Source organism: Pararge aegeria, chromosome 18 (genome assembly GCF_905163445.1).
Source record: "Pararge aegeria chromosome 18, ilParAegt1.1, whole genome shotgun sequence".
NCBI lineage: Eukaryota > Metazoa > Arthropoda > Insecta > Lepidoptera > Nymphalidae > Pararge > Pararge aegeria.
Genome location: NC_053197.1, coordinates 320,166 through 336,216, shown reverse-complemented (window position 1 = coordinate 336,216; position 16,051 = coordinate 320,166). Strand labels below are relative to the sequence as shown.

Sequence of the window (16,051 nt, the reverse complement as noted above, 5' to 3'; positions counted from 1 at the left end):
CATTACCAAGTCAGCTAAACCCATAAATGGTAGTAATGTTTATAAGCGAAAAGAGGTTTTATATTCATGGCTCTAAAATACATTTTAGAAAACCATATTAATTGTTTACGACTGACATGATAGAATGTACAATAAAATTCTTACAAGTGATATTATTTTATACTCATTTGTAATAAGATACAGTTTAGGGTGAACAGTTTTTTTGCTTCGGATGTGCGGAAGGGTGTAGGATAAATATTAATAGTGATACAAACGAGAAAGGGGACGTTAAGAAGGGGATGTTTTCCGTTATTTGATGATAGATTACTGAGGTAGGTACTTGTTTTTGTAAAATTTCATGAATTTACAAAAGTGGGGTGGCATGTGTTGAATATTACGGAAATAAGATTTAAACGTAATAGCGTCTACATTTTTCGGATTAATACCTCAATAGTGTTAAGTAAGTAACCGCGTATAGTGACTTTGTATCCAGAACTATCTTTAGTGACTTTGTATTACAAACTATCTTTAGTGATAAGGTCAAAGTTAACGTTATGAAGTGCGTTTAGTTTGTGGTTACGATTTCCACGAGACATCGGTCCCTGGTGAACCACAACACCACTCACCAATCAGCAGGGTAGAAATTAAGTCATACAATGAAAGTAACAGATCTAAAAGCCAACAATCAAAGAATAACAACTCAAGAAATGAACCAATAAATCAATATTTAATGGTTCGTTCAAGAAAACGAACCAATACATGAATATTCTGTCAAAAAAAAAAAAAATTTATTACATTATTCTATAGAATGCTAGAAAGTTTTTCTGAGACTCACAAGATAGTTTTTTTACTTAAGGAATTTCTGAGTACTTACTTATTTAACAAAATACAGATTCACATTAACTTTGTTATTAATCTACTTAAAAATGTACAGCAAAAGCTCTGGAGCCAAATATTAAAAGAACCGCCTAACGTTGATGATACGATGTTCGGACCTAGTGTCATGACGAGAAGTATTTTAAGTTTTAGTTTTATAACCTCAATCAGATAATATATTTGTAAGTAATTTCCTAATATTTACACAATATATTGAAATAAAAAAGCTCTTTGAAATAAAATACTAATATAGTTTTGTTGTAATTTGAGGTAGGTTTTTAGATACGTTCCTAATTTTGTTAAAGAAAATACCAAATCATAATAATTAAAAAAATACTCGTAGCTTTGTTATTTAAGCAAATCTCTTTTATTGAAACTAATAACACGTCACTAACTTAATATAAATAGACTACAAGAGATTCGCACATTATGAATCTAAGGACATCGCCCATTATTGCTTTTAATGTAATTATATTTATTGTTGAGCGGTTATAAATGATGCCAAATATTTCAGCCGAAGGGCCGATGTGAGGGCGAGGGTACAATCGTATGTGCCCCTTTCCGTAAAATTGTTTTGTATCTTCGGGTGAAAACATGGCATTGTTTAAGTTATTCCAGTTATATTATGATATTGATTCAATGAAATGTTTCCTGGAATATGTGGATTGGGTATCCAGATTAATTTCACTGGCTGGATTGAATGAATTACAATTTCACTGCCAATCTGGTATTTGATTCCGTCCTGGAATCTTTTCATACGCTAGAATCAAAATGCTGATAACATTATTCATATGAGAATCTTGCGCAAGCATATACCTATTGTAACTACCTGATGAAGGATTTCAGTTTTTATATAGTTTCAAGGAAACTTTCGCGTTAATTTACCTACGTGAAAATGTATTTACACTACAAAAGCTCTGGAGACAAAAAAAACTGGCTAAAATACTCTTTGATTTTCCATGATTAGAAGTAAGAATACTTCTAGGATGTAAGTCTATCTTGGTGCCCAATTTTGTCAAATTTATTCAATGGTTAAACCATCCATTGTTATAAAACAAACACGCATTCGCATTTAAATAATAGGTATGCATTAGTATGGATTTCGAAAAAGTTGCAGGCAAGGGGACAGAGTCTTGTCTTATCTAGATGCTACAATTCGCCGATTACGCAAGATAAAAACATTGTCATTACTTGACAAATAGTTGGGTGACCAATTTTGAAGGTCCAAATTTTACCTTTATTACATTTTCTTCATTATATATATTGACTCGTCCATCCCAGTCATTATCACTGCGATTCTAATTGATAGTTTGAATAATTATTAATGAAAATGAGAATGTTAATGTGTGTTTGTAAACATTGCATCCTGGATATGGACAAAGGATACTTTTTACTCTGAAAAGAACTAGGTTCACTTTCCTGGGAAATTAAAAAAGCCTTTATTAGGTACCTTTTTACACATCTTTTCGATTTCGATTAGTTCGACTTATTATTATTTTGCATACACAGCAGCAAACCGAAAATTAGTTATAATCGTCGAGTGTTATTAGAAATGTCGGGTTGTTGTGTGAAGAGTCTTAGCCCAGTGCCCAGCTGTGGGACAGCATGGTGATGAAGTATTTGACCTTCCGCATTGTACAAACAAGTAACAACGCAACATTGAAGTCACTAAACCAGTTCATTATTAAACATTAGGGCCCAAGTATTTGCTCTCCAAAACGCATCCCTTTGTGTTCTGTCACCCATTTGCACCCCTATTACAACCCTTATGTCCATAGAAATAAGATCGATGATTTTGGAAATGAGATAATTTATAGTTTATCTCATTATAGTCTGAGAGCTGATGGAAAACAATAGCACATTCAAAATAACATATGCTGAAAGTCTTACTAACTTGTGATAATTCTTAAATCTTTGTTTCATATTTTGGCATCTTAAAAAGGATTTCAATAAATTAAAGTTTCAATATGTCTTAAGAATAACAAGGGATTCTGCTAGAAACAGATAAAAATTACGTATGGAGTAGTCATTAAAAATTTGAACATAATGAATTTAAACTTATTAAAATTGCAATTTTTAGCGAACTTCAAAAAAGAAAAAGATATTTTTAGTATACAGTGTCACGCAAATAGTGATTCACAAACCTGACCAGTGAAAATCGTGCATTGACCATGGTTTCTATATTCTACATTACAAAAAAGGTATCCGTTTCCACCACTATTATTAGCTAGTAATTTTGATATATTTGATATATTCTTTAATTTACATATCAATAAAAAATTGATACTCTCCTTCCTTTTAACTGACTCTACGCTAAAAATCTTTTGATTCAAAAATCAGTTGATTGGTTGTTTAGTTAAGGCGTGGAGGAAGTCAAGCCAACGAACATCGCACACTTTCACATTTATAATGTTAGAAAAGATCTCCTTTTTAATTATCCGCTAGCTCTTGGCGCATAAATAGATTATTACGTGGAGGGTGGGATAAGTCAGCCGTAATCGGATTAGGGGCTCGACACACGATCGTTTGCGGTGCTTATTAAATTGTTTTGCAAGTTTTTGTGTTTAATGTGGCGTTTTTTGACAGCATCGGCGATGAATCTTCATAAAATTAGCGTAATACGATGATGTAGTGATATTATTGAATTAGTGTTACGACTTTGTGTATCATAAGGGTTGTTTTTTTAATAGTTTTAACTTTCAAGTGGCTTGTGAGATTACATTTTCATATATGCACACACTTACATATACGAGTATTTGTTATAAAGATTACTTCTTGATTATCCAAAATTTAAGTAAACTAACATATAAAAAAATTACCTTTCGATGGACCTTTCGCGCCGCGCCGTGGCAGTTGTTAAACAAAACATCTTAACTATTTTGTAAACAAAATATTAAACTTTGGTTTATTGTATGAAATATATCACATAACCAAACACTTATTTAGAAGAAGAAGAAGAAACACTTTATTGCACGTATAACATACAGGAAAAGAAACAGTAAGGAGTATACAGTACACAATGTAGACATGCAAAGGCGGCCTTATTGCTGCAAGCAATCTCCTACAGGCAACCTTTGTAGATAGGACTTACAGCAAGAGAACGGGATAGTGCCAAGAGTGTTGATAGATATACATAAATACCAAAATGTAAAGATACAAATACATATATAATTTAAATAAATATTATTAGATTATTTTTAGAGGGTTTTATACCAAAAATCCTGTAAAAGGAAAACTTTTAGTCACTTTGTAGGTCGCTACGCCAAACAGTCTGACTAAAACAATATAAAAAAAACAATTGAGATCTCGACATCAGCTATTGGTGAGAACCATTCAAACGAGTAGGTGCAGCAGAGTGTCGCAACAAGGTGTCTAATAACATTTTTTTTATTTTGGCCTCTATAGCTATGAGGAACTTCGTAAAGCTCAAAATTCATTAAAGGAATTTTATACATAAAGAAGATTTGAAAGGTTAATAGTTACGATTAATAGTTCCTAACAGTGCTAGTTAGCCTTTTACTTAACCAACTTCCTTTAAAAAGGAGGAAGTTATCAATTTATTGGTAGTTATTTTTTCGTGTGGTCAGGCATAATTGAGTCATGTTCGGAAGGGGTTTATTCCAAAATGTCCTATTTCATATAAATCTGATAACCGCTATTGCTTCTATCGCATAAAACAAGTGATATTTCATTGCTTAGAGTTGAAAAGTGAGAATTGTGCTGGGATGCGAACTCGACCCCCAGAAAGTGAAGCCGAAGTCCGAAACACTATCACCACTTTACTTTTTAGTTCGTTTCAAAGTTATTATCAAAGTACCTAAATATTTTTTGCTCTCGGTTTATTTTCTCGTAAGCATTTTAATCGTTCTTCATCTACCGGCATAAAAACAAACTGCAACAAGCAGGGCAGGCCGCAGGCGCCATACGGCATTTTAATCAAGTTGGCCACTCGAACGACTTTGCAGCTTTACTGCGAGCATGCGTCGAGTGCAGCCACTTGCGGGGAGAGATTACACCGCTTGTAATCCGGCGCAGTGCCATAACATGTTTGCAACAATTACCTAACCCTCTTTAATGCTGGTAGCATAGTCAGTAGTTAGAAGGTCGACCCTACGAAAGTTGGGACCGAGTTCGATCAGAGTGAGTGAGATTTTCTTATACGATGGCGTAAAAGGTTACTACAATTTATATAGTATCGAAGGTGCACTCATCTAGTACAATACTGGAAAATAGTACTATCACTAGATGACGCTCTATCGATACCGTATAAATTGTAGTTCACTTCTACGCGATCGAATAAGTGGACGTAGGACGTGGACGTAAAGAAAGCAGTGCGACTCATATTGGAAGGAGAACTGCCCGAAACAACAACCCAGGACAGATTGTCTTGGCGTCGGAAAATTAGGAGAGCTGAACACACCTAAAGTGGGATAGAGCTAAGAAGAAGAAGAGGTATTACTCCCATGGACGGAATGGAACTACTAGTTGAAAGTAGAACTTGTGGTTCTTGTGCTGACATGCGGTGCCATTGGTTAGTAATTAATTTGAAAGCTTGTCAACCGATTTATTTAAACAATATATATTATGGGAAAGACAGCGGGAAAGAGTCGCTATCGCTTAGCAACTATAAGAAAATGTACAGAAAAGAGGCAACTTCATAAACAGGACTTAATATTTTGAAGGGTTTTATGAATGTTATAAAGTAATTTTCCACGAAGCGTTGCAAACGCAAAGTATCGATAACAAGACAGTAATAATCTTCATGTCATGAAGTCAGTATTAGCTTTCGTAGCATGGAGTTTAATTATCCCATAAAATCGTACTAAAATATACCAAATAACTAAGTGATTAGAAGAAAAAGGAAGTTATCTCCTTTAATAAAGCTCTTCGGAACAAACGGGGCCCAAATTAGTTTAAATTCAACTTATTAAGTTGTAAATTCTTTTGTCTGCCTAAGCCGTGCCGGGGTGGGGGGAGAGCGGGCAATGCGAGGAATCCTCGCACGCTAATTGCTAAATTTGCCCCTCTTCCCCCCACTGCCGTCCCCCGCGCCCCCGCCCGCCCGCCGTCTGCACCCGGCTTATTGTCACCGTTCATTAATGAAATTGTACGGGATTGCCAATAACCTAACTAGTGATAAGTATGTTGTGTATTTACCCGCGTGTTCATTATACCTGCTACATCCGGTTCCAAATTTAAGTCTAATTGTAATTGTCTAGCTACTACGTAGCTTAGCTAGCCAATTGCACTCCATTATAGTTTTAACCACTACATATCGTAATTTTTTATCAATAAATTGCTGTTTACAATTTATGCATAAAAATTATGATAAGTAGGTAGTATTATGTTTTTTTAGTAGATTAATCTCTTAGTGTTTGAGGTAATAATACCTACATGTAGCTTCGTAAACCTCAGACAAAAACATGACACGGCTTTTTGAGACGCTAAACGTACTTTTCGTGGCACGCCAATCCTATCTCCAGGCTGTTACGGGAAATTTCTTATCAGGAAAGCACAGTGGGTACGTAACAAGTCGACCAGGGAATCAATGTCACGACCTTCTGAGCCGCAGAAGATCATGCTGACCATTATATACCTTTGTGTGAGGACAATAGTAAGGTAGGTCTTGGATTTTTTTGGTTTTACGGTTTCCGTGGCTATTAAAATTGAAAAATAAATAAATAAAAAATATAACTTCGTTGTCTCCTCCTACAATTAGGGTTAAGGCAGTAGTCCACCACGCTGGCCCAATGCGGATTGGTGGAGTCTAAACGCCTTTGAGAACATTATGGAGAAAATAGCCAGCCATGCAGGTTTCCTCACGATGTTTTCCTTTACCGTTGAAAAGTGATATTTAAATTGCTTTAAACGCACATAACTTAGAAAAGTCACAGGTGCTTGCTGGGATTCGAACTTGCCCCCTCGAAAGTGAAGTCGAAATCCTAACCACTGTACTATCGCCGAATCATCTTTAGTATGTAGACTTATATTTACATTGTATTCGAGAGATATTGTGTGAAGTAAACTAGCTCTGTTTACACATTTAACTATGATCCAATTCGGTCCGGCCCACTATACGTAGTAGCTATTAGTAGCAAGGGATGCGTTGCAGGCTCGGGCACCGTTCGTCCGCATCCGGGGGTAATTGGCGAGAAATTCGATCACTTGTGTACGTACGGTACGTCCGCAGCCTACACGGGTTTGTGCCCCCAAAATTCAATATTAATTTATTTGAAGGTAGCCTTACTTTCGAAATTTCACCTCAACATCAAATTTCTCTGTTCGTAGTGACTCTACCACTAAAAAAGCAATAAAAGTAGAGCCACATGATTCCATGCAACATTTTCATTAACAAGTTAATCAATTGTATAATAACCTTGACATTAGGATAAATCTGTTGTATCTTCAATATCAATCCACTGCTGATCTCAAGGGCCAACGGGAGGGTTGGCCCATAATCTCCATGCCATTTATTTAATCGCCAAACAGCGACAGCTCAGGAGGCAACCTAAACCGGTGGGAGTTCATGCTATTGAAATGTTTAAATGCATATAACTTTTCATCATCATCATATAAACCCGGTGGCAATAGGTCAATAAAAGAGTTATCTTGTAATCCTTACTATTATAGTTAATGTGAAAGTGTGTTTGTTTGTTTGTTTGTGGAAGGAAGCTAACCAATCAAATTGAGTTTCTGCATAGGGACGGGGGAAACATAGGCTCTTTTTTATCCCAGGAAAACAAACTGTTCCCGCAGGATTTTTAAGTTCTTTATTTGTACTTAAGGCGGACGAACTGCTAGGGTAATATATAAATCTACCAACGTAATATTCTGACGGTAATGTGTGCCTGTGCAGGACGCTATGGTCAATATATATATATACCTGTACCTGCTCAGCGATTCAGCCCGGAGAGCGGTGGTATCCGGCGTGTAATTGGCGAGAAATATGATCGCATTCGTTTCCCCTGCTGTGGACCCATCGCTACCTACGTACCTTTGTTGATAAAGCCAACTGAACCGCAGAGTGCCTATAAGTGCGAGATTTTCTACCTACGTTATTCGATCGAGATGCGATTTAAATGGTATGGAGCGCCATCTAGTCATAATACTGGGAATTCATATTGTCACTAGATTGTACTAGACTAGATGTATTAAACTTTTACGAGATGGAATAAGCCAACGCAAGTAGACAATTTCACACGAGGCACTCTGAATAGTAAATTGGCAGTAGCGTGCACCTCATGCATGCATAAAGGCACTGCCTACTTTGATGAATGTTTTTTAAGTAATTTAGTTGTTAATAAGGCCGTACCTACCTATACAGATCTCAAGAATAATCTATATTATCAGGACATATACAACTGTGTGTTGGTACCTACATCTGAATGTTGTAAAACGAAAGTACCACTATTTTAGACTTTAGAAATATTTTAATTAGTGTTTTTTTTTTATTAATATAACTAAAAATAATTTTAAGTCTTATTGGACTATATCGTTTTGTAAACATCGGGTTCTCTGTCTCCCCAGTGTATAATATATTTATTCTAGACCAGGATTAAGTAAATAAAAAAATGTGCGAAATTATTTGTGATTTAAGTTATATATTTATTAATTTACTTATGTCATGAAAATAGAATGAATTAAATTCTCAATAGCTGATTTAAACTTGCTACTGCAGTGGCGAGTGCTGCAGTCTTTCTTATGGTAGATCCTTGGTTCGATCCTAGCCAACAAGCAGGGGCAATTGGGAGATTTAAAATTTCAGATAAACAGCCGTTACGATGACGCGCAGAAACCGATTAGGCTTAATATAACTGCAGTACCAGGCTTAAGTTACGTTAAGACTTCACCTAACCTATTATATGATCTAGTTTATTGTAGTCAAGGGGTAAGTTGTAATGGAATAAAAGATAACGCCCCATAGGCAGTTACGATTTATATTTTATTCCATTCCAAAAATATAAAGTTAATTTAACTTATAAGTAAGGTATTTAATATCACTTGATTTAATTTATTCAGGAGCTGATGGAAAACTTTAACCCTGAAAACGGCATCTCCGATTAGGCTTAACCAGCCGTCACCATATCCCCGGATATGGAAATTCATGCTTCACTATAACTTGGATGAGTGAGGTGTATCTATTGACAAATAAGTAAGAAATTGTAAGCACCGATAGCCTAGTGCATACGACTTCCTTATCGGGGGATCGAGTTCAAAAGTCAGAGGACTTTTCTAAGATATGTGCGTTTTAAGTAATTGAAGTACCCCTTGATCCCTGCATGCCTAAGACCTCTTAATAGTGTCCTCAAAGGCGTGGGGAGACCACCGATCACCCGTGGTAGTCTACGGCCTTAAACTGGGGGGAGACCTGTAGTGGGCCGGTAATGGGTTGATATGATCATGAAGTTGAAGAGATAATGAACAGTTAAGACAATCAGCTTTTCTTTGTAAAACAAAACTTTTTCGTTTTAATTATCTAGGTAGTGGGCTACTTATGAGTTGCGCAGTTTTACTAGGTTAGATAAGAAATTATATATAACTAGCTGACCCCAGCGCCATCTGTCGGACTGATTTGTGTCTGAATCAAAACCATCCAGGGTGCCATCCAAACGCGTACCGAAAAATTCATTCAAATCGGTCCAGCCGTCTAGGAGGAGTTCAGTGACATACACACGCACACAAGAAATATATATATAAAGATATATCCTACATAGTTAGCTACAAAAGTAGGTAGGTACACTCCGCGGATAAACAGTAGTTATTGTAGGTTCACGTCCAAGATGCAAGCAATAAATAGGTAAAAATAGCTCCAAATATCTCCAAGATCAGCGGATGAGCCGAACATGGGTAAAAAAAACAAAGTCACTTTTAGCATTTCAATATTTGTATTAATAATATTCTTACTGATTAGTATTCTATCATCTGACAGCGATTTTATTATGATTTAATACTTTACTAACCTGTTATGAAAATACGATGTAGGTACGGCGATACCTACACGCACGCTGATCGCATGCGTAGGTGTTTGTTATCGAGTAAAAAATAACAAGGACTAAAAGAATATCGCATGACAAATAGAAGGAGCCATTCATTAAACCATAAATCCGCCTCTCACGCACAATAACCACGACGTGTGTTACATACGTATGATAAATTGTGCGCCGAGCAAATAAAACAACGCAAAAAGGCCAACTCCGCTAAGACAAAACCAGTCCGCCATGCCTCCGAGGGGGGCGGAGCTAATCACTCCACCCGGCTAAACAAAAACCACCAAACTTATTACCCACTCACAGATTAAAAACAACTCTAAAACCAGGTAACAAGATTTAAATTTGAGTGGCTTTTTCTTGCAGTTACGGTATTCCAGATAAGTTACGAGTGGAGAAGTGGCCAATCAGCGTTCGGTTGCCATAGCTACGACTAGTTTACACGAGCGCACGATAGATGGCGCAAGTAGTGGAGTCTGTTTTGTAAAAACAGTATTGAACTTTTTAGCAGAACTTTTTGTTTGGAAAACGGTTATTGGTTTTAAATGGACAGCTTACATGGTTCCACGTGCTTGTACAAACTTGAGTGTTAACAATTAATTGTTCGTGTTTCGAATATTTTGGACTGTGATTGGCGCGGGCAACTGAAAGTGACAGTACCTACCTAGTTACCTCGGTAGCAATTTTAGTATCTACTACGCTAGGTTCGGTAGTTTAGTATGTTAAAGGGTTTTTTAAATGTTTTTTCCGATCAACAAGGTAGATTTAAGTAGTTAAGTTGCTAATAAATCCGTACTAATTCAAATCTCTAGGCTAATCTATACGAACAGAACTACAACTCTGTATGTACCTATGTTGTAAAACGAAAGTACCATTACTTTAGACCTGGTATTTTATTTAGCTGTATATTTTTTTAATTTAATAAAACAACTATTAAAATAATTTTAGTAACCTATACCAAGCTACTTACCATAATAAGTATAACTAAGCATTCTCTCATTCATTCATTGTACTCTCTTGATATGTATTTATATCTTTGTAACTACTTTTTTTTCTTTGGTGTACAATAAAAGTGTATTCATTCATTCATTCATTCATTCTCATCAGAATGCGCCATTTAACGGCACTCCAATTCTTAGTGTAATTTTGACATTTCGCTAAAACTGAGTATCTTTGCCCCGCATTTGCCTTCGTAGCTTTCTAGTTTTTATTCGAAAATCGCCAAAAGACTTAAAAAAGTCTAAGCTAAATGAAAAAATTACATTTTATTAGCAAAAGTTACATTGAAATTACCCTAACTATTAACCTACACTTTGCTTAAAATATCAGCTGTGTAGGTCAATGGCAAATTCATTGATATATTATAACTAACTAACTTCACTGTTTATTTATTGAAAGTACCTATCAATGAATAAACAGTGAAGCTTCATTAATATTATGAGTAAAAGCACAGGTTATCCTTCGAAGTTTCTTTAAACAAAATATTGACTATACAAAAAACGAGTCAACTTGGACCTACTAATATAAGAGGTTCTTGGTTTTAATTTTAAAATCAGCTTGCCTAGTCATGCCTGCCGAAAACCATTTGTGAATGAGCATTAAAAATTGAATAAAGTATTTTCAGTAAAATTTCTTTCACTTAAGGTAAATTTGAGAAAAAGGTTAAGTACCTATGTTAGTTTTAAATAAAGTCAAAGTCAAAGTCAAAGTCAAAAATATCTTTATTCAAGTAGGCCCATAATCACCTTCGTAAACTTAAAACTAAAGCTACGAGGGTTCCAAACGCGTCCTGGTCTAAGAAGAAGCCCACAACAAACTTAGCCGGATGTTTTTTTTTGTTATCACCATCTCACAATGTCATTTAAAATTATTAGAAGAGCAACCTGGTTAGAGCAATAATTTACACCCAAGCTTTTTTATCGTTTACGTAGTCCTTTATACTATAATAGGACTTTTCTATAAGCTTAATAATTTATAGGGTACTATGAGCGTACCTTATATATGCTCACATCACTCTGCTATCCAGTGCGGCGTGCACCTCATACATGCACAAAAGGATTTTTCCATTTTATGGCATTTTCCTTCTTTATGGATACCCTGGTCAGAAACTCTGTGCCCGCCACTACTGCTATCACTTAAATAAGTAACATATTCGATTTTCCCGCGTATTTTATAATTTTAATCACGAGATAATGTTTTACGGTTTTATATTTTCGGAAGAACCATAGTACGTTTTCCATACAAGTATCAGGACACTGCTTGCCTAGTTACCATTCAAGTATCAGGACAGATTATGGTACCGATGTATGAAACGCATTATTTAAAAAAAAACCTTTTAACATTCACCAATCTTCCTTCTCTGTGATTGATCTGTGCCCAGTTGAGCTATGAGAAAGGATCGAATTGAACAAAGAAGTTCAATGCGGCGTGTGGCTTTGTCTTAGCATACTAGAACACAGCCTGATCGCACAGCATCTGTTTATGGCAACGACTCGCACGCGCCCCGGCACTGCCCCGGTATTGGGAAAACGTAATCTCCAGAAAGCCATTATACCGAAAATTCCCCGGCATCACTCATAACCGCCTGCCATAACATCCCGCGCACTTTAAACCGCCCGCTATAGATTTCATTTTGCAATGCTATCAAACGATTTTCCTTATACGGGAAACTAAGTGGCAATGTAAATGTGTACCCTATACGCTATTGGTTAGAGTTTATTTCGCATTGTGTGCGCGCTCGTGAGTTTGGAAATGAAATTTTCATAAATGTGGCTGCGGGGTGAGTCAGCGGCGGTGGAGGGGGCGCGGGGGGCGCGGGTAGGTAGTATTTGTGTTTTCCCCGCAGTTTCCGAGGGAAGGCGCCCGATACTTGAGCTCTCGTTGTGTGTAGCCGGCAAACGGAAAAATTATTAATAATAATTACGCCTCTAGTGCCGAGTAATTATAACGTATGTACCTTCCTGAATAGTTGCAGCTGGAACATGGCTACAAATGCACGACCGTTTATTTGTTAAACCTGGCTTAAATGCTCGGCTCGAAATGATTTCAGTTAAGCTGAACCTAATCCTCGCCGCAAAGCCACTGCGCTTATGAAACTAGTTTTTCAGGAACTCATGTTACAAAGCTCTGCATTGCAATTTTGCGGCTTTTGTAATGTGTATTGACTCGAATACATCAGTCTAACCAGTGGGCTACATTTATTTATTTGAGATTGAAAACATAGCTCTCAATTCATTGTCAAGAGTAAATTGATCGTTTAGAATGCTCGAATCTATCAATTTACTCTTTAAGGAATTGCCATGACAAACTCGATCAGATATCTCTTTTAGCAGTACAATCAAATTGTCAAAGCAAAACACACATCACGTCAACTAACAAATCTTACAAATGGTTCTTGAAAGTGCTTCGAAAACACGTAGTTGAGAATAACAGGAACAAATTTTATTAAATTAAACTAGTATTAAACTGTCACTAAGACTATAGGAGTCTAGCTTTATGCTTTATGTACAACACAAATAACACCAATAGAATACATTGTATATATTGTATTGATATGTAGACAACGTACGTACCACACAGCTTTTTTATGTCCACTTGTGCGTCCGTTGTCCGCACAAGTGGACATAATATCCAAATAATATTTAGGTGTAATCATAAACGGGGGTAAATGGTCTCAGTGACTTAGCAGCCTCCTGGTCAAAACACTTCGCACGCCTTTGCTCGCTGCCGCTGCTGCTGTACCTGCTATTAGGCCGAATTAAGCATGGTGGTAGTACTTTTCCCAACGAGCGCTGTCATAAAAAACTCTACTACTACTAGCTTTAGTATATAACAATACGTACCTGCGTACTGTCGATCTCAAATTTATTAAACAAAATCAAAATGCAACTTGATAGGTTCTAATACTACTAACATTGTCTGTCTGCAGCCAGTCCGTTGTTGTAATACAGTCAATCCCTAATTCGATCAGACGTCAATTACGAGACATGCGTTCTCTGCTTCCCTAATTATCAAAAAAGCTCGCGCTGAACCCTCGGATTATTGCGGTCCAACAATTGCTCAATAGAAAGGCTTCCTTCCGCGAAATCTGTGCGATTCTTTGCGTAAAATATCGGATTGCCGCTTTCGGGTGTCAAATTCACCTCAACAAGGATCCCAAAATACGTTGACAAAACTTCACTACTTTCCAAATACTATTTGGGACCTTGAATCCGTGCAAAAGAAAGGTTTTGAATTATTGATATCATACGGGTTCTAGAGATGTGTAGGTACCTAAGGAATGATAAATATAAGATCTAATGTTTATAGCTTCGTCGTGACGGAAGAACTTTTTGCATTTAGGTAAATTTTTAAAATTGTGGTTGTATTTTAGTGGTTTTATTAGTTTTAGTAGAATATTAAGACAATTTATTTCATATCTACAAATACCATCTACTATCATGTATCTACAATAAGAATAATAATAAAATAAAAAGGGAGGAGAATCTGTGTAAAATAAATAAAAAAAACTTTATTTATTTCAGCAAATCAAGCCCTATGATAAGCTGATAGCTATTACTAATAACTTACCAACAAATATATTAAATTGTTAGATCTATAAACTGAAGTCGTTAAATAATTAATTCATATTAATAACAACTCAACTCAATTAAGTTTAATATTATTGATTGATAGACCAATCATTAGGAATAAGCAGTACCAATTAAAATACATGTTACGCCAGTAAATCTTTAGTAAACACTAATTTGTTCTAGTAAGTATCTTATTCGTGTGTCAACTGAAAACGTCGTCTAATTACCAAAGCGCTTCAAAATAAACAATACTAAATAAGTTAAGTTAAAACGTAGATATACATTTGGCGAGAGCTAAGGCTTAAACATTTGGGAGAAATTGAAGTACAAATAAACTCTAAATTAATGCTTCGTTGATAGGCAATCATAAAAATAGTGCAGGAGATAAGGTCAAGAGAACTCCGAAATATGATAATTTAAGTACTTTCATAATAATATGAATGACAAGAAAAATGTAGTCGCGGGGACGAATCAAAATCAATTGGTGTATGTCCTGAAAAATATGTTTGAGCCACTGCCGTCCTAACACTAGTGGTGGTTCGCGTAGCGCTCACAATACCGAGTGTCGAGTTACTGGCAATCGATGGCAATTGACGGCGTAATGGGATAATGGGCGTTTTTGTTGTGCCTGAGACCCGAGCCGAGACGTTTGTGCGGGAATCGCATAATCGAATTATACGATTTGCGGCCAGAGTTAATTGTGCGTACACAATGCGCATTGCACGTCCCGTAAGCAGTTGTAGGCTCAGCGTAGGATGCCAATCGATATTTATTTTTCTTACTTTTTTAAAAATATGTTTAATATGTAAATGTGCCCTTGACTCCACTAACCTTAAAGTAAGTGCTGATGCAGCCATATGCATCAATCGGATATATTGCAGAATCATAAAAATGGGAGTAGTTGTTCATGAACGATCGAACCGAGGTAAGAAGCTTTTGCAGCGTTAAGCGTTTATTGAAGATGCCTTGGTTCTATCATGTATGGGTATGTAGAGTCGACATCCAAGCACTAAGTCCACGCGATAGGCTATTAAAGAATGGTGTATCGAAATACATCCCTTCGTTATAAACGAATCCTCTTCATCATTGGTATTAATAAAGCATTGAAAATTAATATCTGGTTGCACAGAATTCTGAGACTACAAACCTTTTTGACACATGTGGTAGTACATAAGGAGCTATGTAGCTTACAGGTTAGTATTATTGTTTAATTTATAAAACTCGTTTTTTTTTACCAAATAGGATGTAGACTCTTATTCCCGCAGAGGTTATAACTTTTTAGGTTAATCACCGTAATCCTCTTGAATTGTCAAGTTAGAAGCTCCTTAGAAGCTTGCTGCTAAACTGGTATGAGTTAGCATTCAAATGTCACTTCATAGATTGACCAAAATGCACTTTCAAAAGGCAACCCAGTTTAGACAACAAATAACATTAATATACAACTTTTTCTTATAATAGGCACTTACTTGTATCCTATCTTCCGGGAGGTCGGTCTTTAGTGATAGCATTTCTCTGGCGTATACGTCGGGATAGTGCGCGTCCTTGAAAGCCTTCTCGAGCTCGTCCAGCTGGTAGGATGTGAAGATCGTCCTGCCACAGAAACAGAACGCAGATGGGTAGACATGGATAACATAGGCA

General features: G+C 36.3%; 1 protein-coding gene across 1 annotated transcript in view; it reads right to left on the bottom strand.

The window, feature by feature from the left end:
• Positions 1 to 16,051, bottom strand: part of LOC120631584 (visual system homeobox 2-like) — a 168,778-nt gene that overhangs the window by 63,623 nt on the left and 89,104 nt on the right. The window contains exon 6 of the mRNA XM_039901221.1: positions 15,880 to 16,003. Within this exon, the coding sequence (XP_039757155.1) occupies positions 15,880 to 16,003 (124 nt within the window). The remainder of the gene's footprint in view (positions 1 to 15,879; positions 16,004 to 16,051) is intronic.